The sequence below is a fragment of the Chelonia mydas genome, chromosome 2 (genome assembly GCF_015237465.2).
Source record: "Chelonia mydas isolate rCheMyd1 chromosome 2, rCheMyd1.pri.v2, whole genome shotgun sequence".
NCBI lineage: Eukaryota > Metazoa > Chordata > Testudines > Cheloniidae > Chelonia > Chelonia mydas.
In genome coordinates, this window is record NC_057850.1 from 222,840,999 (window position 1) to 222,867,777 (window position 26,779).

A 26,779-nucleotide genomic window follows, 5' to 3' on the forward strand; every position below is an offset into this window, starting at 1 on the left:
TTTTTATTTATAAAAACAGAGGTTACCATCTAAGCCAGAGGTGGCCAACCTGAGCCTGAGAAGAAGCCAGAATTTACCAATGTACATTGCCAAAGAGCCACAGTAATACGTCAGCAGCCCCTCATCAGCTCCCCACAACCTCCACTCCCAGCACCTCCCTCCCACCGGCACCTTCCCCTCCCTCCCCGCAACTCCCGATCAGCTGATTTGTGGCATGCAGGTGGCTCCGGGGGAGGGAAAGGGGGGAGTAGCGAGGGCACTGCAGGCTCAGGGGAGGGGGCAGCAAGGGGTGGAGTGGGGGCAGGGCCTGTGGAAGAGCCAGGAGTTGAGCAGTGAGCACCCCCCGGCACATTGGAAAGTTGGCACCTGTAGCTCCAGCCCTGGAGTTGGTGCCTATACAAGGAGCCGCATGTGACTCAGGAGCCACAGGTTGGTCACCCCTGATCTAAGCCATGGACATCCTGACATAATTTAACTTCACAAAGAAATAAAATGGATTGTGCTTCCCCGCATAAGGCCAATAGGAGTTCAGGATGTTTAGCACCTGCTACAATGTGTTCTGGCCTTCCAAGAATGATTCCCCTTGACTTGAGTGGTCACTGTATCTGGGCCTTAGCAAGCAGCAGCGTGATCACTGGAAGCCCTGTAAAGACTGCAGTATAGGCTCATATCACCTCCTGATAAAGTCAAATGCAATTTGTCCCTAGGTATTAGATCCTGTAACTGGCAAAGGGAAAGATTTACTGCAGCACCACTTTTCTGAGAAAAGAAAGACAGCTATCCTGTCTCTGACAAATTATTTAATGAGAACTGTCATAAATACAAAGGGAAGGGTAACAACCTTCCTGTATACAGTACTATAAAATCCTTCCTGGCACAATATCCTTTTACCTGTAAAGGGTTAAGAAGCTCAGGTAACATGGCTGGCACCTGACCAAAAGGACCAATAAGGGCACAAGATACTTTCAAATCTATGGGGTGGGGGGGAGGGGAAGCTTTTGTCTGTCTGTCCTGTGTGCTTGCCAGAGAGAAATCAAGAAAGCAGGCAATACAACTCCATTAGAATTAGTAAGCACTAGCAAGGAAATGCGTTAGATTACTTTTGCTTTGGCTTGTGATTTTCTCTGTGCTGAGAGGAAGGTGTATTCCTGGTTTTATTTTTGTAACTTTAAAGTTTTGCCTAGAGGGAAATCCTCTGTGTTTTAAATCTGATTGCCCTGTGAGATTAGCTTCCCTTCCAATTTTACAGAGGTGCTTCTTTTACCTTTTTTCTTTCTAATAAAGTTCTGTTTCTTTTAAAAGCGTGACTGATTTCTCTATTGTCCTAAGACCCAGGGGTTTGGGTCTGTGATTACTTTGTAATCAATTGGTTAGGATATTATCCTCAAGCCTCCACAGGAAAGGGGGTGTAAGGGCTTGGGGGGATATTTTGGGGGGATAGGAACTCCAAGTGGTCCTTTCGCTGATTCTTTGTTAAATCACTTGTTGGTGGCAGCGTACCCTCCAAGGGCAAAGAGTTTGTGCCTTGGGGAAGTTTTATCCTAAGCTGGTAGAAATTAGCTTAGGAGGTCTTTCATGCAGGTCCCCACATCTGAACCCTAGAGTTCAGAGTGGGGAGGGAAACCTGACAAGAACCTATGATGTAGAAAGTAAACATATGCTGAGAGGTAATTGCTACTGTTGCAATAATATACAAAACATAATTAGATGCAATGCATTATGTGAAAATATTACATCTGGAATTATAAAACACAATGTGTCCAAATTTGCACATTTTGCAATGTTGATATTTTCAAACTCTGAAGTCCATTTGGCATTGATCCCATTTTTTTCTGTCTTGGTTGAATATGTTTATATTTTCTACACCAAATTCTGTGTATCATAGCAGATAGATCTAATAGCCTTAGATATTTAAATGCAGAATGAGAAAAAAAATACTTCCAGTACCTTAACTCTTCTTTTATTTTTAATTAATTTCACAATTAATTTCAAATTTAACCACATTTATTCCAGGCTCTAACTTGAATTGTTCTGAAATATTTTTATTTATTTTAGAGTTCTCTGCATCTAGTAAATGCCCAGACGGCTGGTTGCCATACACAGGTCACTGTTACATGATTCACAGAGAGCCCAAAATGTGGAAAGAAGCCTTGATTTCCTGTACAAAGGAGGATGGTGATCTGGCCAGTATCCACAACATTGAAGAGCACAGCTTTATAGTGTCTCAACTTGGGTACAGTGAGTATTTCCACTGGGCAGTAATGTAGCTTTTTAATCGTTTTAAATTTTGTAGCTTTTTAATGGTTTATATTTAATTTATATGGATATTTACAGGTAAGCACACACATAAATATACATAAACTATGCTGGATGACTGATACTAACTTATCATCGCTGTTAATTTACAACAAATCTTCTGAAGGAAATCACAGCCCCAGTTACTGCAGCATTGGGTAACTGCAGGGGTCACAAAAGGAGCAGCTGATACTGCTGCTAAGTAGAATGATTTGCTTTCCTGGTGGTATTTCCTATCTCTTCTTGAATGAAGGGGGGAACCTGAAATAGACATTAAAGTAGACAACATTACCAATTTATCTGGAGTGGCTTTGTAATGCAACGTAACAATTTCAGCTCATCATCATAAAATCCTGCTCCTGAAGATTATTACAATGTAGATAAAAACATAGCTGAATTTATGTTCTTAGAGCCAACTGATGAGCTGTGGATTGGTTTGAATGACCTCGGAATTCAAATGTATTTTGAATGGAGTGATAAGATGCCTGTGACATACACAAAGTGGCTCCGTGGAGAACCAACCCATGCAAACAGCAGACAAGAAGACTGTGTTGTTATGAAAGGACAGGTGAAATAATGCAATTATATCTATGCATTAACATCATATTTTCTTTCTGTTTTTTATTTTTAATTAGATGTCCAAAAACTGGAGAACTTGTTTTAGAATAATACCATATGATGATATCTCTAGTTGCTCAATGAGTTTATGGTTTTAATTTTAGAGAAATTTAGATCAGTATTCAGATATGATAATGCATTTACTTCTCTAGCATATCCAGCAATCCTTGTAACTTTGCACCCCATGGTTCAGGACAACTCAATTCAACAGTTATAGCTTCTTTATAAATCAATTCATGAACTAGCTTCAGGGAAAAATAATAAGCATATTTCTTTTTACTTTTAAAGGAACATTAAAAAAAAAGCAGTCGTGTAAAGAATTTTAGTTCCTCTTAACTGATAATCTTTTTCCCAAACTGTCTTCAGGATGGATACTGGGCAGACAATGTTTGTGATAAGAAATTTGGATACATTTGCAAAAAGAATCCATTGCAAGACACTCCTGGAACAGTGGAGTACATTGATAATGGCTGCCTGAAGGTAAGGACAAAATAAATTACATTTAGATCAGACAAAATCACCCTTGAAATAGCTTGGTATTTTTGTATTTTTGACTAGCAAGTTGCTCGTTTATATTTGCTGATGATTTTCAATCTGAAAAAAATGTGGTCCTTCATTTAAACTAAATTTGATTTGAATTCCTTCACACACACACACACACACACACACACACGCTCTATTTTCTCTCAGTACCCTCTCTGAATGAGACAGAAACTGGTATTGTAGCTTTGGGCATACATGATTCATGTTGGTGTACATATATTTCAACACTGTGTAATTAGCTATTGGGTCTCACAGTGTGGGGATTTCTGAATTGTGTGACATCATTTTCTCAGTGGGTGCAGAATGATGCTGTGTTCTACCAATGGGAATCTGAATTTTAGAAAGGACTAAGCACTAGAACTGTATTAATGAAACGATTTACTGTGTTTCCTGTTGTTCTTTTTCTTCTCTCATTCATCTCCTTTTGTTTTCCTTAATATATCATAGAATCATAGAATTAGAAGGGACCACAAGGGTCATCTAGTCTAACCCCCTGCCAAAATGCAGGATTTGTTGTGTCTTAGCCATCCAAGACAGATGGCTCTCCAGCCTATTTTTGAAAACCTCCTGTGACAAAGCTTCCACAACCTCTGAGACGTCTGTTCTGTTGTCCTACTGTTCTTACAGTTAGGAAGTTTTTCCTGAGAGTTAATCTAAATCTGCTGTGCTATAGTTTGAATATAGTTTAAATAGCTGTGCTATTGCCTCTTGTCCTGACCTCTGTCATAAATATAAAGGAAGGGTAACCACCTTTCTGTATACAGTGCTATAAAATCCCTCCTGGCCAGAGGCAAAACCCTTTCACCTGTAAAGAGTTAAGAAGCTAAGGTAACCTCGCTGGCACCTGACCCAAAATGACCAATGAGGGGACAGGATACTTTCAAATCTGGAGGGGGGGGAACAAAGGGTTTGGTCTGTCTGTGTGACGCTTTTGCTGGGAACAGATCAGGAATGCAAGCCTTACTACTCCTGTAAAGTTAGTAAGTAATCTAGCTAGAAAGCGCGTTAGATTTTCTTTTGTTTAATGGCTTGTAAAATAAGCTGTGCTGGAGGGAATGTATATTCCTGTTTTTGTGTCTTTTTGTAACTTAAGGTTTTGCCTAGAGGGATTCTCTATGTTTTGAATCTGATTACCCTGTAAGGTATTTACCATCCTGATTTTACAGAGGTGATTCTTTTACCTTTTCTTTAATTAAAATTCTTCTTTTAAGAACCTGATTGCTTTTTCATTGTTCTTAAGATCCAAGGCTTTGGGTCTGTGTTCACCTGTACAAATTGGTGAGGATTTTTATCAAGCCTTCCCCAGGAAAGGGGGTGTAGGGCTTGGGGGGGGGATATTTGGGGGAAGACGTCTCCAAGTGGGCTCTTTCCCTGTTCTTTGTTTAAAATGCTTGGTGGTGGCAGCATACTGTTCAAGGACAAGGCAAAGCTTGTACCTTGGGGAAGTTTTTAACCTAAGCTGGTAAGAATAAGATGGGGGTCTTTCATGCAGGTCCCCACATCTGTACCCTAGAGTTCAGAATGGGGAAGGAAACTTGACAACCTCTGTGGCAAAAGAGAACAACTTTTCTCCATCTTTTTTATGGCAGCCTTTCAAGTATTTGAAGACCACTATCATGTCCCCCCCTCTTAATCTTCTAAACATACCCAGTTAATTCAGCCTCGTGCTCACAGGGCTTGCATTCCATCCATTTGAATGTCTTTGTCACTCATCTCTCGCTCCTTTACAGTTTCGTAAGACCATAGCAGTCTGCAGTGCTCTGCATAACAATTGTGAAGCCAAGGGGGAAAAGTTTCCCCAGGGGTGGAGTGTTGAGGTGGATTAACTGGTGGCTGATTTTGAGCAGCCAGAAACCAGAGCTATTGGAGGGGCTTAATGGGGGCTATTTGAATCAGGGGACTTTGAGGCAGCATTTTGACACTGAGCCCCAATAATGTGTCTTCCTGTAATCAGTTGAGCCAGGCATTGTTTACTTGCCACATTGAATGACCCTTGTAATCATTCCTGCCTGAGCATTAATTGTAATCTGCAAGTGTGCGATAGCCACTGTGTATGAATTTCTGCTGCAATAACCCTGTGTCAGTCACAAATAAAGAATCACTGTCTTTGTAAGACTTCATTTTTATTAAACAGCAATATACAGATTAACATTTCTTACAAGGGACATGACAGTGAGCAGCACTCTCTGAAGTGAGGATCTCATAGCTGTGAGTAAGTCCAACTGTCATTATGGAAAATGTCCCTGGGGTGGAGTGCAAGAGGTACTCCAACGAACCAGGAATGTGAGAGGAATGTGTGTGGGGGGTGTTTGGGGAGGGCAAGGAAGGCAGTTCTGTATGGACTGCAGGGGGAGTCGAGCACACATGTGTTCCACCTGTAGCACAATCAGGGCCCTCAGCATCTCTGTTTGGTCCTCCATGGATACCTGCTCCTGACCCTCTATTATGTACTCCTGGCCCTGTCTCCTCTCCGCTGCCTCCAGTCTGCCCAAAGTATCCACAGGGCTCTTGTCAGTGGAGGTGGGGTCACCACTGAGGATGGTGTCTAGCTCCTTTTAGAAGTGACATGTTTTTGGCGCCGCACCAGAGCAACAGTTGGCCTCCCTTGACTTCTGCCTCAGCTCCTTATTCTTAGCACAGCACTGTTGCATGTCCCTTTTGTGCCCCTTCTCATCCATACCACAAGTAATCTGCTTGTAGATGTCAAAGTTCCTATGGCTGGATCAGAGCTGCAACTGCACAGCACCCTCTCTCCACAGACCCAACAGATCCAGCAACTCCTGAGCACTCCAGGCAGGAGCACATTTGCTAGAGAAAGCTAATATGGTCAGTTGGGAAGATGCAATGTGAGGAAGCGGAATTTCAAAAATTCCTGGGGCTTTAAAGGCAGAAAGGTGCATGTCTGTGTACTTGGTTGCAAGGCAGCTGAGTAGACACTGCTCACCAGAGCAGTCATGATGGGCATTATGGGACACCTTCTGGAGGCCACTTAGGGTGACACAAGCAACCGCAGCATCTACACTGAAACTGCCTTGCTCTAACTTTGTTGCAAAAAGCTCTGTGCAGCTTGTTTTTATGCAGGATGCATAAAACATTCTGTGCAGGATGATTTTATTATGTCGGCATAGCAGGAGCATTGTTGTGTGTACACTGCCCCACATTTGTCAACAAAACTGTGTAGTGTAGACAAGGCCTTAGTTAAATAGACAGAGGAAACCCTAACCAAATATTCCCATTTGTTTTGAGTTACTGTTCTTTCCACATCAACTATATCAGCACTTCACTACAAAACAAACACTCCCATCTTCTATTTTGATCAAGGACATTGATTAATTCATTAATTTATTTGTTTCTATTGTTAAATACATTCTCTATTCTGTATGGTTATAATTTTTTTAACTGTAGTAACATCTATTTATCAGCTGTTAATTGTCAAAAGAGGATAATGCATCATCACTTTGATTTGTAGGTTTGTGGATGTTTACTTAGGCTTAGTTACTTTTGTAACTTTATTATTGGATTCCAAATTAATATATCATTTTGCAAGGATAGAGTATAGTCAATATATTATATCACAATCTGTTACTAATTTATGGTCATTCCTGATTGATGTGACAGGGCTGGGAAAGACATGGTTTTTACTGTTACTTGATTGGACATACATTTGTAACATTTTCAGAGGCAAAGAAAACTTGTGAAAGGAGTAAAGGTTATCTAACAACTGTTGAAGACAGGTATGAAAAATACTTTTAAATTTGTGCTTTTTGATGGAATAATCTTAGAACATGCTAAAATACTTAAGAACTTTTCAAAAAAAATTCTAGTGTTAAAACAGATAAATATAAATAGTTTGAATTAAAACCAAAAATGTTCTATTTCATGGGAAGTTACTCAGAAAATACATGGGTTTTTTTCAGACTAAATATTGTATTTTGAGATGTTCACTTTTGACAGTTCTCCAAGCCGGTAAAAAGTAAAACCCTTTGCATCTGTAGCTCTACAAAATTACATTTGAGAAGAAAAAAAAATATTTTCATTTTGGAAAATTGCATTTCTGCTTTACCAGATACCACCCCATGCCATGGCTGTCTCTGCTTTATAAGAGCTAGTGTTCAATACAGCACAGTTACTCATGCTACAAACTATGTAGCTTAGAGAGGCATTTTTACATAAAAACAAATGTTATTGAAGCTAAATTTTACGAGTGTATCACAATAGCTCGTGCTAGGTCCTTATAAAAAGGGCAGCAATACAAGGATTATTCAGATCCTAAACAAAAATCCAAATGCAAGTTGGTAAATTAAATTGAAGCCTAGGAGGGTTTCCCCTTTTAGAGTGGTGTCAGCAGGAGACGATGGCATTATAACGAAGAACAAAGTGAGGAAAATAAGCAGAAGGAGAAAAACACAAAAAAGTCAGAATGAGAGCTGGAAGGAAATGAAGGACCTACAGGTGAGAGACAGCGATCCTGGATGAAAGAGAGGGCTCAAAGGGGATAGTTTGAAAGGAGAATGGAGAAAGTGAAAGCGGGATTGTCATAAATATAAATGGCAGGGTAACCACCTTTCTGTATACAGTGCTATAAAATCCCTCCTGGCCAGAGGCAAAACCCTTTCACCTGTAAAGGGTTAAGAAGCTAAGATAACCTCGCTGGCACTTGACCAAAATGACCAATGAGGAGACAAGATACTTTCAAAACTGGGGGGGGGGGAAACAAAGGGTCTGTCTGTCTGTGTGATGCTTTTGCTGGGAACAGAACAGGAATGCAGCTCAGAACTCCTGTAAAAAGTTAGTAAGCAATCTAGCTAGAAATGTGTTAGATTTTCTTTTGTTTAATGGCTGGTAAAATAGCTGTGCTGGAGGGAATGTATATTCCTGTTTTTGTATCTTTTTGTAACTTAAGGTTTTGTCTAGAGGGATTCTCTATGTTTTGAACCTGATTACCCTGCAAGGTATTTACCATCCTGATTTTTACAGAGGTGATTCTTTTACTTTTTCTTTAATTAAAATTCTTCTTTTAAGAACCTGATTGCTTTTTCATTGTTCTTAAGATCTAAGGCTTTGTGTCTGTGTTCACCTGTACAAATTGGTGAGGATTTTTATCAAGCCTTCCCCAGGAAAGGGGGTGTAGGGCTTGGGGGGATATTTTGGGGGGAAGACGTCTCCAAGTGGGCTCTTTCCCTGTTTTTTGTTTAACACGCTTGGTGGTGGCAGCATAGGGTTCAAGGACAAGGCAAAGTTTGTACCTTGAGGAAGTTTTTAACCTAAGCTGGTAAGAATAAGCTTAGGGGGTCTTTCATGCAGGTCCCCACATCTGTACCCTAGAGTTCAGAGTGGGGAAGGAACCTTGACGGGATATACAATAGCTAAAGGACATTGAAAACTGAAACACCATTAATGTAGCTATAGAGAGGGGATGGTGCCTCGCAGCAGAGAAGAAATATACCTGTTCCAGCACTTGATAAGCTTTTGAAATCACAGTCATGTGTGGACATTACAAATTATGAGAAAAACAGGTTTAATCTCAGTTTGCCACTTCCTCTCTTTACAGATGTGAGCAAGCCTATCTAACTAGTCTGATTGGGCTGAGGCCTGAAAAATATTTTTGGATCGGTCTTTCAGATGTAGAGAAACATGGGACTTTCAAGTGGACCAATGGTGAAGCAGTTCTGTTCACTCACTGGAATTCAGCAATGCCTGGTATGTTTTGTCATAGGTATTTCCCATGGGCTTGTCTACTTTGTGCAGTAATACACCCCACAGGTGTGTGAATTCTAATGCACATTGCAACAGGGCTGTCACTTCCTGAGCAGTCCCTCTTGGTCAGAGTGCCCATTGCAGTGGCCTCCCCTTGTTCTCCCCCCTACAGGGCTACTTGGACTCCCCACAGCCTTTCTTATAAGTCCTACCACCCTCCACTTGGGGATGGTTTAATGCCCACAAACAGTCCTGCCCATTAAGTCCCATCGCTGCAATCCAAAGGGTCACACTTATCTCTGGCTCTTCCACCATCCACACAGAGCTCTTTTTCTGCCACAGCCTGCTGTTCACAGGGTTGCTTCTCATAGCTCTCTCTCCCTGGAGTTCAGCTTTCTGGCTCTGGCTTCTTGTCTTGCCAGCATCTCCCCTGTTCCAAGGAAGAAGGCAATCAATTTATGGTCCTACACCAGAGAGCTCCTCCCAATTGGCTGAAAGAGAGGGGAGTCCTGCCCCACCCTACATTCCATGGCTCCTGATACCGGGCCCTTAACAGAACAGCATCCTGGGGTTTTCTCTGCATCCAACTCCTTATTCCCTGGGACTGCTTCCTCTCTTCAACTATCAGGTCATTTCCTGGGCCTTTGTTCATTCCAGGTCCCCGGAACAGAGTGTTCTGGATCCCCTCTATTTTTAAAGAGCCAGTATACCCTGTTACATGCAGCAACATGAGGCACACTAAGTGTCTCGTGTAGACCCTGCTGGCATGCACTAAAAGTTCCCTAGTGCTGGTCAATGTAGTACTGTTTCAATGTTACTTCATTAATGTGTATTAGGGAACTTTTAGTGCATGCCAGCAGGGTCTACATGTGCCTGTTAGTGTGTAACATGTTGGTGCACATTAGAATTAAGACCGGTGTGTATTGCTGTGCCATGTAGAGGAGCACCACAGCTTGAATCCATGTTTAAAAGGCTGAATTTTGAAATTCCAGTGAAATTTCATTCTTTAGCAGGGGTGATCTATAGACTGGTTAGCAACTCTCAAACATCTTCAGTGAATTGTGCAATGGTTACAGGGATAGCTGCATCTCTGTGCCCGTTACGGTTTCTCTGAGTGCTCCGGCTCAGGTATTAGGTCTCATGCCTTTACCTGTTCCAGGGTAGAATTTTGCAATTCTCCCATTCTTTGACTGATCCTGTGCTACAGGACCCAGTGTATCAACTGCTATTACCTTGCAGGTCTGGCTGAGTTGGGGCACCTGCAGTTCTTCCATTGAGGAGATTGTGACCAGTGGTATACAAAGATCAGTTTACAGCTGGGGAAATAGTAAATTTGCCAAAAATGCATTTTGGGGGTTATCCAAACTATTTGGCCATTTCAAAACAAAATATTTTGACTTTTCATTCAGAAGCAGAGTTTCATTTTGAAAATTAGGGTTGTTGTTTTTCTTTTTAAAGTGTGGATGAAAAGACACCCATAACAAAAGGTAAAACAGAAAAAAATCATTTCAGGTTGAAGGAAATGTTTCTTTCTACTCAAAATCATTTTTCCCCATCCTTTTCATTTCAGGGAGAAAAAAAATGAAAAAAAAGATCATTTAAGTTCAAATGGAAGTGATTTTTTTTTCAGATTTTTCAATTAAGTATTCACTCTACTTTAGATCAAACAGCCTTCTTTTTAAAAAAGTGTTGATTTGAACATTGTAGGAGCAAAGCCTTTTTAGAGAAAAAAGGATTTTAAAACAACAAACAGTCTTCATGTATGTCTATCATAAATGTCTTGTCTTAGACCCTGATGGTAACCCAAGCAAGCCTAACTTCTTCCAACTCACCCAACAGTTTCTTATGTTTCAGTCTGGTTCCCCTCAACCAACTATTGCCTTGAGAGTGTGCCCCTCTTTCAACTTAGCTATAGTTCTTTTGTTCATCTGTGTTGCCAGGCTTTGACCCTTCGTGGTCCAAACCATTTTGCAGGTTGGCTGAAGAGGAGGCCAAACCATCCAAGCTAATAGTTCTGGCATTGTCTCTTAACAACTCTTGAATGTTTGCTGAGAAGTGGCTAGCTTGAGCCATTCTTTTCTTTCCTGCCTGTTTTCCAAGACAGTTCTCTACTGAGTTAACCCAATATATTAATACAGTAAACATCCCAAAAACGAGGTCAATATATATTATTCATAAAGTATTACAGAGCAGTTCCAAATCTGTCACAAATGGCTTTATTGCCAGTTTCGGTACCGCTCTGAAAGATGGCATGAGTGATCTGCTGTCTACATCAGTTTAGTTGGCTTTTTAACCCACCAAGACAAAAAGCCAAAACGTAGGATCAGAATCCCGAAATTTGCTATTGTTTATGGACAAGTATCACAGACCACTAAGTACGAGGGGCCTGATCCTCCTTTGGCCTGCACAATACGTAGCCATTTATATTAGGGTCAAGTGGGTGTAAAATGCTGTCATTCTGATCTGGTAGCATTTTCCATTCACTTTTCACTTATTTTTGCACGACTGCAAAGAATCAGGCTCCAGGTCTATGTAGTCCATATCCCATTCACCTACCATGAACATCTAATAGACTTCTCCTTTCTCGGCTACACTCTCCTTAGCTTCTCTTGGAATTAAAAGGAGTTTCCCTTCTGGGTTGTGATTCCAAACTATTTTCTGTTTGTCCAACTAGCCAGGACCGAAACATTTCTCCTTAATGATGCACTATGATATTGTGTTTTTGAGAGACTAACCAAGACTGAATTCATAGACTCATAGAATCGTAGAAGATTAGGGTTGGAAGAGACCTCAGGAGGTCATCTAGTCCAACCCCCTGCTCAAAGAAGGACCAACACCAACTAAATCATCCCAGCCAAGACTTTGTCAAGTCGGGCCTTAAAAACCTCTCAGGATAGAGATTCCACCACTTCCCTAGGTAACACATTCCAATACTTCACCACCCTCCAAGTGAAATAGTGTTTCCTAATATCCAACCTAGACCTCCCCCACTGCAACTTGAGACCATTGCTCCTCATTCTGTCATCTGCCACCACTGACAACAGCCAAGTTCCATCCTCTTTGGAACCCCCCTTCAGGTAGTTGAAGACTGCTATCAAATCCCCCCTCACCTTTCTCTTCTGAAGACTAAATAAGCCCAGTTACCTCAGCCTCTCCTTGTAAGTCATGTGCCCCAGCCCCCTGATCGTTTTCATTGCCCTCCACTGAACTCTCTCCAATTTGTCCACATCCTTTCTGTAGTGGGCCCCCCAAAACTGGACACAATACTCCAGATGTGACCTCACCAGTGCCGAATAGAGGGGAATAATCACTTCCCTTGATCTGCTAGAAATGTTCCTACTAATGCAGCCCAATATGCCTTTAGCCTTCTTGGCAACAAGGGCACACTGTTGACTCATACCCAGCTTCTCATCCACTGTAATCCCCAGGTCCTTTTCTGCAGAACTGCCGCTTAGCCAGTCGGTCCACCGCCTGTAGCAGTGCATGGGATTCTTCTGTCCTAAGTACAGGACTTTGCACTTGTCCTTGCTGAACCTCATCAGATTTCTTTTGGCCCAATCCTCCAGTTTGTCTAGGTCACTCTGGACCCTATCCTTACCCTCCAGAGTATCTACCTCTCCCACCAGCTTAGTGTCATCCGCAAACTTGCTGAGGATGCAATCCATGCCATCACCCAGATCATTAAATGAAGATGTTGAACAAAATCGGCCCCAGGACCAACCCCTGGGGCACTCCACCTGATAGTGGCTGCCAACTACACATTGAGCCGTTGATCACTACCCATTGAGCCCAGCAATCTAGTCAGCTTTCTATCCACCTTATAGTCCATTCATCCAATCCATACTTATTTAATTTGCTGGCAAGAATACTCTGGGATTGTATCAAAAGCTTTGCTAAAGTCAAGGAATAATGCATCCACTGCTTTCCCCTCATCCACAGAGCCAGTTATCTCATCATAGAAGGCAATTAGGTTAGTCAGGCATGACTTACCCTTGGTGAATCCATGCTGACTGTTCCTGATCACTTTCCTCTCCTCTAAGTGCTTCAAAATGGATTCCTTGAGGACCTGCTCCATGCTTTTTCCAGGGACTGAGGTGAGGCTGACCAGTCAGTAGTTCCCCGGATTCTCCTTCTTCCTTTTTTTAAAGATGGGCACTATATTTGCCTTTTTTCAATTGTCCAGGACCTGCCCCGATCACCACACGTTTTCAAAGATAATGGTCAATGGCTCTGCAATCACATCCATCAACTCCTTTAGCACCCTCAGATACATTAGATCCAGACCCATGGACTTGTGCATGTCTAGCTTTTCTAAATAGTCCTCAATCTGTTCTTTCACCACTGAGGGCTGCTCACCTCCTCCCCATAATTCCTTAAATATATACTGCAGTCAAAGGTATTTGTAGCTCTTCTTTTACAATCGTTAAAAGGGAAAAAGCCACCTTATGTAGAGAATGAAAGGAGGATGGAAAGGAGTACTACAGAAAACTGGCTGAAAGATGTTGGCTAGTTTGCAGGGATGTCTTTTGCTGTCCTCAGGTGGTTTCTGTATCTGCTTTCCATGCTTCTATCTATTCATCCATTTTGTTCCTCTTATCTCTTTCTCATTGGGTTAGACATCTTGCATTAAGATTTCTTTTAAATAGTACAGTAAATATGATAAACAGAACCACAGCAAAGTTTGACAAAAACTGGTTGCTTTATGGAGGTGATCCATGGAATATTGTTCCAAATGGCTTTCAGGCTCTGAGACCACATACTGCCAAATAAAGAATGTGAAAGTCAGATGAGTATGTGGGTGTGTGAGAATTTCAGAAGTTATTTGCAGGATCTTGACCATTTCAAGATGACAGACTACCAGCTACTTGCATTGTCACAGAAAAGACCTAGACAGAGTGTCCTTTAGATACCAATGACTGCTCATGCATTTGAGATTTAAAATTTTTGGAAAAGGAGTTAAGTTGCTGGATAACTCCAATCTCGTCTTTTCAGTTTACATGATTCACTTTGCAAAACTCCTTATTCGAGCAGCCAGATAACCATTACCCAACTCCAATACAGGTTTCACTCTCATAAAACATAATAAAATGAGATATGAAAATTACAGGGGGAACAAAAAGAAAAAAAGTGTGCATTTTAATTTCATTTACATCTCATGAAGGAAGAAAGCCAGGGTGTGTAGCAATGAGAACTGGAAGTGCAGCTGGATTATGGCATGTTCAGGACTGTGAAGAAAAGGCAAAATTTCTCTGCAAACAACAAGCTGAAGCAATGACCTTTCATCCTCCTGTTCCAGAAAAAAATTCTTACTCCAAATGCCCCATGGGTTGGGATTCAAACAATAACATCAGTTCATGCTTCAAAGTAAGTATTAAATTTCCAAACTAATAATGAACTGGATACATGCAGATAGATACAAAGAAAGTCTAAACTGCAGAGATTCCCAGGCTATGCTACAAACATAACAAGCTAGTGTATAGACTATTTATGGGTCTTGTTTCAACTGTCAATTATCAGCGAAACAGCAGACTATCTGAAGATGGCATTCTGTAATCCAGTTTTAAAATGTTTACTTTTATATGATTAGCTATTTGATTTCTCACATTGTCTTAAATCCCCATACAGGAAAATAGCTAAAATGTCTTTTTTTTAATGCATATAGCATAATATACAGTGTTTAACTGTAAAATATATCATTAGCCTTTTGTGAGAGAAGGAAACCAAAAGAAATCATGGCTTGAAGCTCGAGATTTTTGTAGAGAGATAGGAGGAGATCTGGCTGCCATCAATAGTAAAGAAGAACAACAAGTGATACAGCATTCAATAGTGTAAGTATAGGCATCATAAATGGTCTTCCAATATAACAATATTGCAGTATAACATGTTGTATAACAAAACTAAAAATGCTCTTGGATCCTTCCTAAAATAGTCAGTTGAAAATCTATGAATATGTTTAGTTAGGTTTATTAGAAAAAGGGTTGAGTCAATACACAAACTTCACAAGTTAAACAGAATTGTTATGTACTAATTTCTAAGTGTGGTTGGGGAGCTTCTAAAATTGGTTCAGATGGTACAAAAAACTTAAGAGCAATGGAAAAAATGGATGGCCAATGTTTCCATTTAGGACTCATTTCTAACTACATTTCCTAGAAATCTAGGATGGGAAGGGACCTCGAGGTCATCCATTTCCCCACACTGCGGCCAGACCAAATATATCTAGAGGCCTAGATCAGTGGTTCTGAACCTTTCCAGACTACTGTACTCCTCTCAGGAGCCTGATTTGTCTTGCATAACCCCAACTTTCACCTCACTTAAAAACTGCTTGGTTATAAAATCAGACATAAAAATACAAAAGTATCACAGCACACTAGTACTGAAAGAATTCTTACTTTTTTATTTTTACCATATAATTATAAAATAAATAAACTGGAATATAAACATTTTACTTACATTTCAGTATATAATATATAGAGCAGTATAAACAAGTCATTGTCTGTAAGAAATTTTAGTTTGAACTGACTTCCCCAGTGCTTTTTATGTAGGCTGTTGTAAAACTAGGCAAATATCTAGATGAGTCGATGCACACCCTGGTATACCTCTGGGTACCCCCAGGCACATGTGTACCCCTGATTGAGAACCACTGCCCAAGACTATCCTATCAGGTGTTTGTTTAACCAGTTCTTAAAAACTTTCAGTGACAGGGATTCCACAACTGCCTTGGTGACCTATCCCAGTATTTAACAATCCTTATACTTAGAATGTTTTTTCTAATATCTAACCTAAATGTCCATTGCTGCAGATTAAGCTAATTACTTCTTTTCCTAACTTTAGAGGACGTGGAGAATAGTTGATTCCCATCCTCTTTATAACAGCCCTTAATATATTTGAAGACTGTTACTAGGTTCTCCCTCAGTCTCCTTTTCTCAAGGCTAAGCATACCCGTTTTTAAACCTTTCCTCACACTCAGGTTTTCAAAATCTTTTATCATTTTTTGTTGGTCTCCTCTGGACTCTCTCCAATTTGTCCACTTTTCTTAAAGTGTAACACCCAAAACTGGACACAGTACTACAGCTGATGCCTCACTAGTGCAGACTACAAAGGGACAATTACCCGCCAAGTCGTACAGACGATATTCATGTTAATGTACCCAATAACGATATTAGCCTTTTTAGCAACTGTATCACATTGTTGGCACATATTCAATGTGTGATCCACTATAGCCCCCAGATCTTCTGCAGTACTACTGCTTAGCCAGTTATTCCTCACTTGTATTTGTACATTTGATTTTCCCTTCCTAAGTGTACTTGTCTTTGCACTTGTCTTTATTGAATTTCATCTTGTTCATTTTAGACCAGTTCTCCAATTTGTCAATGTCATTTTGAACTCTAACCCTGGTCTCCAAAGTTCTTGCAACCCTTCCCTACTTGCTGTCATATGCAAATTTTATAAGCAGACTCTTCACTCCACTATCCAAGTCATTAATGAAAATATTGAATAGTAGTGGACCCCTCTACATACATCCTCCCAGTCTGACAGTAAATCATTGTTAACTACTCTGTGACTATGGTTTTTCAACAAGTCGTGCACTTTTAGCGGTTTCAGATAGATCTTATTTCCCTACTTTGCTTATAAGACTGTCCTGTGGGGCTGTGACAAAAGCCCTACTAAAATCAAGATATATCGCATCAACTGCTTCCCCTCTACCCATTAGGCCAGTAATCCAATCAAAGAATATTTGCTAAACTATTTTCAAACAAAGTAGTAGTTCATAATCTATGTGGAATTTTTTTTCCCCTAAAAGAAGGCAACAATGAAACATTAAAAAATAAAAATAAGCTAACAATTTTTTTTCATCAGCATTTGTCACACAAGGGAATATTTTGTGTTGCTTTGATGATTATGAAAATTAATGGGGGTTAGATGCCTAACTGCACTTTCTGCTTTTGAAAATCTCCATCAAAGTTAGTTGATGGTAATTTAGTCTTTAGTCCTATACAGAGGTGTGTGTCAAGACTTCACTACCATGTACCAGAATATTTATCTGCAGATCCTGACACAATTAATTTAACTTATTAGGTTTAAAGTTCTGAGTATGCCTCTAAGCCTCCAACAGATATGACAGCCTATAGATATCGAGATTTTTAAAATTTGCTGAACTGCTGTAAGTACTAACATTGATTATGTATAATGATGATCTATATCCTGTTATAGTTATGTGTTATTCTATTTCTATCACACATTTTAGGGACAAAGGACTGTCTTTTCGGCCTTTCTGGATTGGTTTATTTTGCCTGGATCCTGATGAGGGCTTTTTTTGGAGTGATGGCTCTCCAGTGAGTGATTTAGTTTTTAGCCGTATAGCTGTCTTTCTAACTTCATCATCCTTGGAGCGACTGGGAGCAGTTCAGTAAGGGATATGGACTGAAGATGACTATAATCTTCCAGTAGGCCATCATCGCACTGGTGAAATGATTGGACAGCAATCCCCTCAGAGTGTTCTGGAATCCAGTGGGGCCCATTAGTCTTTAAGATTATACCATCAAAACAAGTGGAAGTAGGGGCTATTGAAGGACCCTGACTACTTGGAGGCAATTATATTACTGTGACAAAGATATAATACAGTCTCTCCAAAATGTATTTAGTTACTGCATGCAGGTATATAATGCAGTTCCCTTTCCCCACTTAATTTTTAGCCCCACTTGATATCTCTTCTTACAAAAGCTGAATATGTTGCTTTCATAACACATCCATGTGCTGTTGGCACAAAAAGCAAGAGCCTGGCTTGAAATTAAACCAATTGTGTTTCTACTATAGATGAGGTATAAAAACTGGTATAATTCTGAACCTAGTAATGAGCATGGAATTGAACATTGTGGAACAGTCAATGAAGTGTTTTCCATGGACTGGATTAACATACACTGTGAACATTTTAACGATTGGATTTGTCAAATAGAGAAAGGTAGGTTACTTTCTATTTTAAATTAGAATATTAGACAAAAAAAACAATGACCAGTTAGCTGGACTAATTAGATTAAATTGGTGTGACCCTGAGAATCATTCTTTCCATAAGGGGACATGCAGCGAGACTGAGACACAATGGTATCTCACAGCTGTAATGAGATGGAGTTAATTCAGACCTTAAAACAATGTCATTAAAGTAATTCATTGACCAAAAACACAACACACGAAAGGAGACAGAAAAGAACAGCAAACACAGCTTCTGTCTCTGGTGCTGAGTCTTACCTGCAGTCTCACTGCTGTAGATGCACAGACACAGCACCAGCTGTTATCAGCCACTCTGTGACCTGGTAAACTTCTATCAGCATCAGGTTATATCCCACCCAGGCAAATGCAGTGCTGGGCAAAAGTGTAAGCTAAAAAGTTATGAGTGGAACCAGGTGTGCAGGGGAATCCAGCCCACTTTAAAAAGTTTACTGCTCTGCAGACAAATCGGGCAAAATCCAGGTTCCACTGAAGTTGATGGGAGTTTTGCCATTGACTTCACTGGAGCTAGGATTTCACCCCCAGCTGGTAACCAGAGTAAGGCTGGCCAAAGAATGGGGAACATAGTTAAGTGCCTAATACACATGTTGAGGTTTGTGTTTAATCCTGTATTTCCTCAAAGTAAGCCACACGCTGTCTCTTTTTCAGTTTGAGCTCTTGAGAATAAGGAAATGGGTGCCTAAACGCTTGAAACTTTGGCTCAGAGTACAGGATGACAGTACATTAATTGCTTAACTGTACGTCTCCCTCACATAATCTCTGTTCCCACTTACACTGGAGTCCAGATACCTAAATTGTGCACCACCCAAGGATTAGCAGGCTCAAAGCCTTTGTGCAAGCATTGCAGGTGGGATGTAGTTAATAAACTTTCCAAGTACAGGAACAAGTGACAGTTGACTTGACGCAAAGTCTGTGGCATTCCCAGGGGAAATAAAAACATGGGGAGGTGATAGATTTTCACCAGAAATGTCAAACTCATCCAATGGCTTATTTTCTATATTTAAATTGCTTTCAGGTTTGTGGAATGATATCAATTGTGGTATTCCAAATGCCTTTATCTGTGAAAGGCATGGTAGTACTGTAAACTCAGCATTTGCTGTGACAGCACCTTCTCCTCCAGGAGGGTGTCCTGAAAGTTGGCTTTTGTTTAGAAATAAGGTAGGGTAGCAAACATCTCCAATACATTGCATTTATCATAAGAATAAGGGAAATTCAGATCTGAATTTGAACAATATATATTATAGTTAATACAATTCAATTAGCTTCTATTTTCTTTTCCTGATAAAGTAAATATCTGACTTTTCCCCCCAGTGTTACAAAGTTTTTGGCTCCAGAGATGAAGATAGAGTTATGTGGATTCCTGCACGTAGAACTTGTGTAAAGTTTGGAGGAAACCTGGCTAGCATACCTAATGAACAAGTGCAAGGTACAGTACATAGACCCTTTAGGGATTAGATGAGACAAAAATCAATTCTTGCAAAGAAAAGCGTGCCAGAAAAGGGGAGTGTGTATTATACTATCGCTTCCTGTTATTGTTCAGGTGAAAGAATTAATGAACCTTCCTTCTAAGAAATATATATTTTGATAACACATAAAAGTCCTTTATTATACCAGCCAGGCAGATGGAGGTGGCAAACGTCAGGTATATTGGGTGGTGGTGGTAGTTGTGGGGCTAAAAGTTTGTTCTCTGTGCTTACCCCATATTCCCATGCCACACCACATGGGAAGTGGTTTAGTCTAGTGGTGTACTCGTAAAGAAAGAAAGAAAGAAATGGTGGGTAAACTAACCAAAACTAAACTTAAGCTATGTCTACACTACCACTTACGTTAGTATATCTTATGTCACTCAGAGGTGTGAATAAGCCACCCTCCCCGAGCGACATAAGTTACCCCAACCTAAGCACTGGTATGAACAGTGCTATGTCAGTGGGAGAGCTTCTTCCACCAACATACCTGCTGCTGCTTGTTGGGAGTAGATTAATTGAGTCAACAGGAGCTCTTTCCTGTCGGCTTCAAGGGGCTACGCTAGAGAGTTTACAGCAGCTCAGCTGCATCAGTGTAGCCTCTAGTGTAGCCATAGCCTGAGAGAGACAAGGTGGGTGAGGTAATATCTTTTATTTCTCCAACTTCTCTTGCTGAAAGAGATGAGCTTTTGAGCTTCACAGAGCTCTTCTTGTGATCCAGTAAAAGATATTAACTCTACATATTGTTATTCTGGAAGGTGTTAATGTCTGCCATCAAGTGGATGTTTGATCTATATAGACAAATACAGACTTGTTTAAAGTGGATGGGTACACTAAGAATCCTTCTTTCAGACTCAATGAAAGGAACAAATAATCCCCTTAATATAGTCTACTGGCCAAGGCACTGGGCAACATGGCAAATCCTGGGAGTGGTTGCAAACACAGTGGCTAGAGGATTGACTGAGCTGTGTGCATGGGCACCTGGTTATATGGGTCTGTGAAAAAGAAAGATGGCAGCTTGATAACCTGGACAGCCCAGGTTACTGAAACACCATTTTTCCTTCTGGAGATGGCCTAGAAGCAGAAGAGGTGGAGGAGACGAGGATGCCATCTCCTCATGCTGCTTCCTCCTCATTTTCTGCTTCTGGGCCTGCTCCAGAAGGGGAGAAGGTGGCTCAGTAATCAGGTTGCCTAGCCACTATCTTTCCTTCTGGAGCAAGGAGCCAGGTCTGGGGGCTTCCCTGGGATTCACCCAGATTACTGAGCCACCATCTTTCTTTCCAGAGTGAGGAGCCAGCTCCACGGGTTCCCCCAGGGTCCACCCAGGTCACCAACCTGCCGTGTCACATTCCGGAGAAGGGAGCCAGGCCCGTGGGGTCCCCCTGGGGCCCACCCAATTTAATAAGATGCCATTTCTCTTTCTGGAGCTAAATCCTGAGAATATTTTCAAATTTTCTCCTACTTGGGGGGGCTCCACCCCCAAGCTCCAAAGTATAGAGGACTTTGCCCCTTATATCCCCACTCAGGACTTCACCCTCAGATGCCAGGACCCCACCAAAAATTTCACAGACCTGGCACCTATGTATGTGTGTCTGTGTGGGGCGGGAAAGGGGGGATGTAAAAAGCTAGCAAACAGCAAGAGAAGCAGTCATGAGTACAACCCTGGGAAGGAGCAGAGAGCCAGAAATACTTGGACACAGGACTCACTGGCAAGATAAGTGTGGAAGTACTGAACATGGAAACTACCTGTTGCTGTTGGTTTCTACTGTCCTCGGGGAAACAGGACTTTGTGTACCTTCTTCATAAATAGACAGGATTACACCAAAGAAACCCCTGAACTTGTGTCCTCAATTTCTCCTCCTAATGGGAAAAAATCCTGAATTTTAGCTAACTGCTCAGGCCAATGGGCAACAATATTAATCGCAGCTGTTTCAATACAAGAGCAACTTCATGCACCATTCACCTGCCCCTACTGCCATTCATGCTCATCCTTAAATGTAGTGTGTTACGGTGCTATTCATTATGGGGCATCTCAGGGTGCCTTGCCATGCTAGAGAACTTTTAGTGCACCGTAGCAGTGTACATAGAGCGAGTTAGTGCACAGCAAGCTGCCGCACTGCAGAAACACATTTTGGCTTGCTGTGCACTAACTCACCACGTAGACACTGAATTCAGATACATGGATGTTAAATTCGAACTCATGAGTGGACAACAATATGAGCAGGCAGGACCTGGTAGATTTTCAGTGACCTTAGATATGGTGCCGTGCTTTGCCCTTACCCATGTTTCTCCACAGATCCAGGCCTTTTGTCCTCTGAGCCTTTTCCCAGCCAAGAGCCTGGATTCATGGTTCTGGCCCAATTCTGCTCTGCCAGATACTAATCTAACAATGTAAAATATTGCATTTACAAGATTATTTAAAATTAAATAATTAAGCAGGTTTTGTATGTTTTTTGTAACTGTGCCCTAATTCTGGGCATGCTGGCATCTTCCTTGATTAGAGGAAGGCATGTGCCAGATTTCCTTCCCTTCCTTCCTCATGCATCTTCCTTTCCTATAAACATTTATTTGGCTTTATTCCAGCTTTCCTTACTTACCACTTAAAAGATGCCAAAACTGATGCCTGGATTGGATTGAATGATATAAATTCTGAGCTCCACTTTGTTTGGGCAGATGGAAGTGGTGTCTACTACACCAACTGGATTGCAGGTTCACCTGTAGTTGGAGAAATCATCCTATATGATTCTCTGCAGCCAGAGACTGGCAACAATCTGCATCAGGTAAACATTTATTAGAGATTTCCAATAAACACTCCATGCATCTGAAGAAGTTGGTTTTTTATCCACGGAAGCTTATGCCCAAATAAATAGGTTAGTTTTTAAGGTGCTACCGGACTCCTTGTTGTTTGAATAAACTGATTGGAGAAGAAAAGGAGTACTTGTGGCACCTTAGAGACTAACCAATTTATTTGAGCATAAGCTTTTGTGAGCTACAGCTCACTTCATCGGATGCATCCGATGAAGTGAGCTGTAGCTCATGAAAGCTTATGCTCAAATAAATTGGTTAGTCTCTAAGGTGCCACAAGTACTCCTTTTCTTTTTGCGAATACAGACTAACACAGCTGTTACTCTGAAACCTGTCATTGGAGAAGGCAATCCGACTTTAAATAATTTGCTAAATTTATTTCTTATGTAGGCTTCTTTGTTTTCCTAGTGTTCATGTCTGTTGCATTTGGGAATAGAGTGGCAATATTGCAAGGTTCAGGTCTTCTGTTGATGTAAGAGGAGAGTTTAAATGGCGACTTTCATCACTCCCCTATTTCTCAAGTAAGAACAAAGTGAATTTTGAAAGGATGTTCTAAAATGTTGTAGGAAAGATGGGCTGACTTCAGTCACAATGATATAAGAGGAAACTATTAGCGATTTGTTTTGGAGAATATTTTTGAATGTATTACTGACATAAAAAGAGATACCGTCTGTTTTGAAAGAGCTTGTGGGTAACAAAAGAGAAAATGTATCTATGGAGCTGGGAAGAGACCACATGTATTTGACTTTTATTTTACTTCCAATCTTTTTAAAGAATAGTTAGTTTGAAGATATTTCAAAGTCAATAGACATTTCTGAAGTAGCACTGGAAGAAATTAGAAACTGGCAACCAGGTTCATTGTTTTATGGTGAGTTAACACTGGGAAAATCCTCATGCATCCCTGCCAACATTTGAAATAAAAAATTAGTATATTTTAATTAACACAATTTTGCATACACTTGCACAAATATATATTGATTTGCATTGACATATTGCCTATTTACCCCTCTTTCATCCGTTCAATGCATTCAAAACTTACATTTTCACACCACTCTATTCCCAGCCTTTCCACCTACCCACAGACACATTCTCCAGACCCAACTCACTCCACGCCTCTCCCAATTTCTTCTACATTTACCCATCCATTTATTCTTCGCATGCACACACATCCAGTACCTGCCCCTGATTGTTAGCTGCTACGGAATCTTTCCCTTGCTTAGTAAAACAGTACAAATGATCAAAAATAAAAGGAGAGTGTAAAATGAAGGAATATGTCGCTCTTATTATTTTTGTTTGCTACCAATTTATTCACTTTCTGATCCTCCCTCTCACCCACATCCCCTCACTACATACACACACTTTACACATTTTTGAGATTGGGTGTAAATTATCTATTATGCCATCTTTAACCTGTGGGGGTTTTATTTAAAATATCTGAGTTTTTACCAGTCTGATCAGTTGACTTGTCCTTCCCCCTTTGTGAACATTATTACCCAAAGACCTAACTAAATAGGAGATAGAATGGTCCTGATTGGGGTTAATTAAATGAGCAGCATGATCTCATGGATATGTAGAACTACCCCATTCAGAACATCATTTTGAAAGGACAGTGACATCACAACAACTGCGGGCTTGTCTACACATACAGAGCAGCACTAAAGTAGTGCTGTAGTGAAGATGCTACTACACTGAGGGGAGAGCTTTTCCTGTCAGCAGTTAATCCACCTCAGCAAGAGGTGGTAGCTGTGTCAATGGGAGAAGCTCTCCTTTTGACATAGTGTTCTCTACACCGGAGGTTAGGTCGGTATAACTGTCGCGCTGGGGCAGAGGCAATGCATGGCGGGGGCATGAGCGGTTACATGCTTGCCCCCACCCCCCATGATATGCTGCTTGGGTTGTACTGAGCATGCTCAGTGATACTGCTGAAGCCAGCTGCCCTCTCTGCTCCCCCACTATCAGCCGTCACGATCGTCTCTGCTCAGGGTGTGGACTTTTCACACCCCGACCGACACAGTTACACCAATGTAAATTGTGGTGTAGATGTGGCCTAAGACTCAAATCCAAGAAGACAATGATGACTCTGACCATCCTTTTTCCTTCTATCTCTCTACATCTTCCTTTCACACCCCACCAGTACTTTCCTTCACAGTAAGAACGACTAAAAGTTTATTTTAAACAGTTCCTTGCCATCTTGTCAATCCCTAAATTTAGCTCTGAGATGTAATTGGTAACAAGCAAAGCTGATGGTGTGACAGAATGTTTCTAGTCCTATTTTAGTACATTTGCTTTTTGTATTTAATTCTCTTCTCAAGAATAGTAGTATCTCTCCAGTATCTCCAGAATAATAAAAATGTGAAATTGATAAGCAGGCAGAGGCTAGAGCTGAGGAAGTAGCTGCACTGAAACAGCCCCTCGGAATAGCAGCTGCGTGTAAAAGAATGCCACATGGGAGAAGGTGTTGCTGGATGTAAATAACACACCAAATACCAGCAGAATTCAAATGTGCAAGAATACAGGGACTGAAACTGCCCAGGGCTATAGCTCCAGAAGGAGGAAAAGGCTTTCTTCTTTGTTGCTGACATTTTTTTAGTAATTCATATATGCTTTTTTCCCCTAGCTGGATTGTGTTGTTGTGAAAACAGGTCCTGTTGATAAGATAGGGCAATGGAAGGATGAATCGTGTTATGAAGCCAGAGGATTTATATGCCAGATGGACAGTGGTGAGCTCTGTTTCACTAGTTTTGCAAACTAAAAACACATTAAAAACTCATTTTGCAATTGTTTGTGGATTAACTGTGGTTTGTATGCACAGTAGATCAATCCTTTTCTTAAGTGAAATGAATTTCTCTGCCTCAACGATGCTAGTGCACGCCATAAAAATAAATATATAGGGTCACATGTTCCCCTCTTTCCCATGGCACGGAAGGGAGCATTCAGAGTAACATTTTGCAAAATCTGTCCAGGCGTCTCTTTGTGCGTAAGCCATGAGTACATGGCATTTTCCCTGAAGCAGACATTCTACCACTGGAATGGAACCAAGGGGCAGAAGTACTGCAGTCCCTAATTTCTCCAAACATTTGGTACCAGGAGGGTATATGAATGTGGCTTCAATAGTCTCAGCTTTTTGAAGGGTTTTGACTTTAACATTTAGAGTGCTTTGTGTTTGCATCCTTCAGAGAGTGGATCTGCATAGGCGATATATACTTTAAGAACTACCATTATTAGTAAGTAAGCTTTCAGTTTTTGCAAATAATAATAAAAAAAAAGCTAAATGATAATGAAAGCAACTAAGTAGCTAGTAAGATTTCCCAGAATTGGAGTGCTACTTTTCCCTTTTTGTTTTACCACGTGGGGATGTTAATGCTAATGCTAAGGGTGTAATGCAGTGGCGCTTGTTTGATCTAGGCATGGCCTGGGCCAGTGTTATGTAAAGTTCCATAGCAACTGGAGTATACCTCATGGTGGGTCTATAACAGTCTACTAGTCCTGATCTTCTCTTGAGCAGTGAAATCTAATTGTATCTAATTTAGTTGTGGATCTGTATTGGGAATAAATGACTTCTAGGGATTAGGGAAATGGTACTAAACTCACTCTCACTTTTGGCCTACCCAGGTATGAATTCAAAATTGTAGATGTAAACCACTACTGCATTACTCCACTTTGCTTACCAGGCTACCCTCCCCAACCTCAAAATGTAGAGTTTTCAGTCAGAAGTGTTCACTGATGTTTTGAAAATACCAATTTCTCATGAATGTTCAGCGAGGAAGTTTTTTCATTAATAATTAATGCCACACTACTTAAGTTTTGAAGACTGCAGATGCTTGTTGTTCCCTGGCACAAGACAAATCTATGCACCCAAAGTTTATCTTTGCATGTTTTGTTTTGTTTTTTGCTACAGACCCTAAACTGTCTCATTCCCCAACAACAATTCCAGCCTCTGACTTTACCCGTTGTGGTGATAGTGGCTATTTAGTCATCCGTTCCAAAATGAAATGGGAAGAGGCACGAAAAAACTGCCAGGAGAAATCCTCAGAACTTGCCAGTATTTTAGATCCCTACAGCCAGTCATTTCTGTGGCTCCAGGTGTTAGAATATGGGGAGCCTGTATGGATTGCTCTTAACAGCAATGTGGTAAGAACAACAAATATGTTGCTGCTTCTCCAGGTAATATTTGAACTCTTCTTCCCTTTTTAAATGGTAGGAGCATCTATTATCACAAGACTTTTTAGCTGCACCCTTTATGGTCTCACACTGAGCATCTGAAACTTCTATGAAATCCTGTCAGAATGCAAGGATGAGACCAGCAAGACATGAAGATGAGGGAGGCTACAGAATACGTGAAGGAGACAAGCAAC

At 40.8% G+C, this 26,779-nt stretch overlaps 1 protein-coding gene across 1 annotated transcript in view; it reads left to right on the forward strand.

Moving 5' to 3' along the window:
- The window catches only part of LOC102943928 (macrophage mannose receptor 1), a 47,374-nt gene that overhangs the window by 10,794 nt on the left and 9,801 nt on the right, over positions 1 to 26,779 (forward strand). The window contains exons 8-21 of the mRNA XM_037891562.2: positions 2,056 to 2,238; positions 2,706 to 2,863; positions 3,280 to 3,393; positions 7,075 to 7,190; positions 9,008 to 9,156; positions 14,315 to 14,517; positions 14,854 to 14,981; positions 17,399 to 17,486; positions 17,968 to 18,112; positions 19,172 to 19,314; positions 19,468 to 19,582; positions 22,203 to 22,399; positions 25,042 to 25,144; positions 26,323 to 26,555. Coding sequence (XP_037747490.1) covers positions 2,056 to 2,238; positions 2,706 to 2,863; positions 3,280 to 3,393; positions 7,075 to 7,190; positions 9,008 to 9,156; positions 14,315 to 14,517; positions 14,854 to 14,981; positions 17,399 to 17,486; positions 17,968 to 18,112; positions 19,172 to 19,314; positions 19,468 to 19,582; positions 22,203 to 22,399; positions 25,042 to 25,144; positions 26,323 to 26,555 — 2,075 coding nt within the window. The remainder of the gene's footprint in view (positions 1 to 2,055; positions 2,239 to 2,705; positions 2,864 to 3,279; positions 3,394 to 7,074; positions 7,191 to 9,007; positions 9,157 to 14,314; positions 14,518 to 14,853; positions 14,982 to 17,398; positions 17,487 to 17,967; positions 18,113 to 19,171; positions 19,315 to 19,467; positions 19,583 to 22,202; positions 22,400 to 25,041; positions 25,145 to 26,322; positions 26,556 to 26,779) is intronic.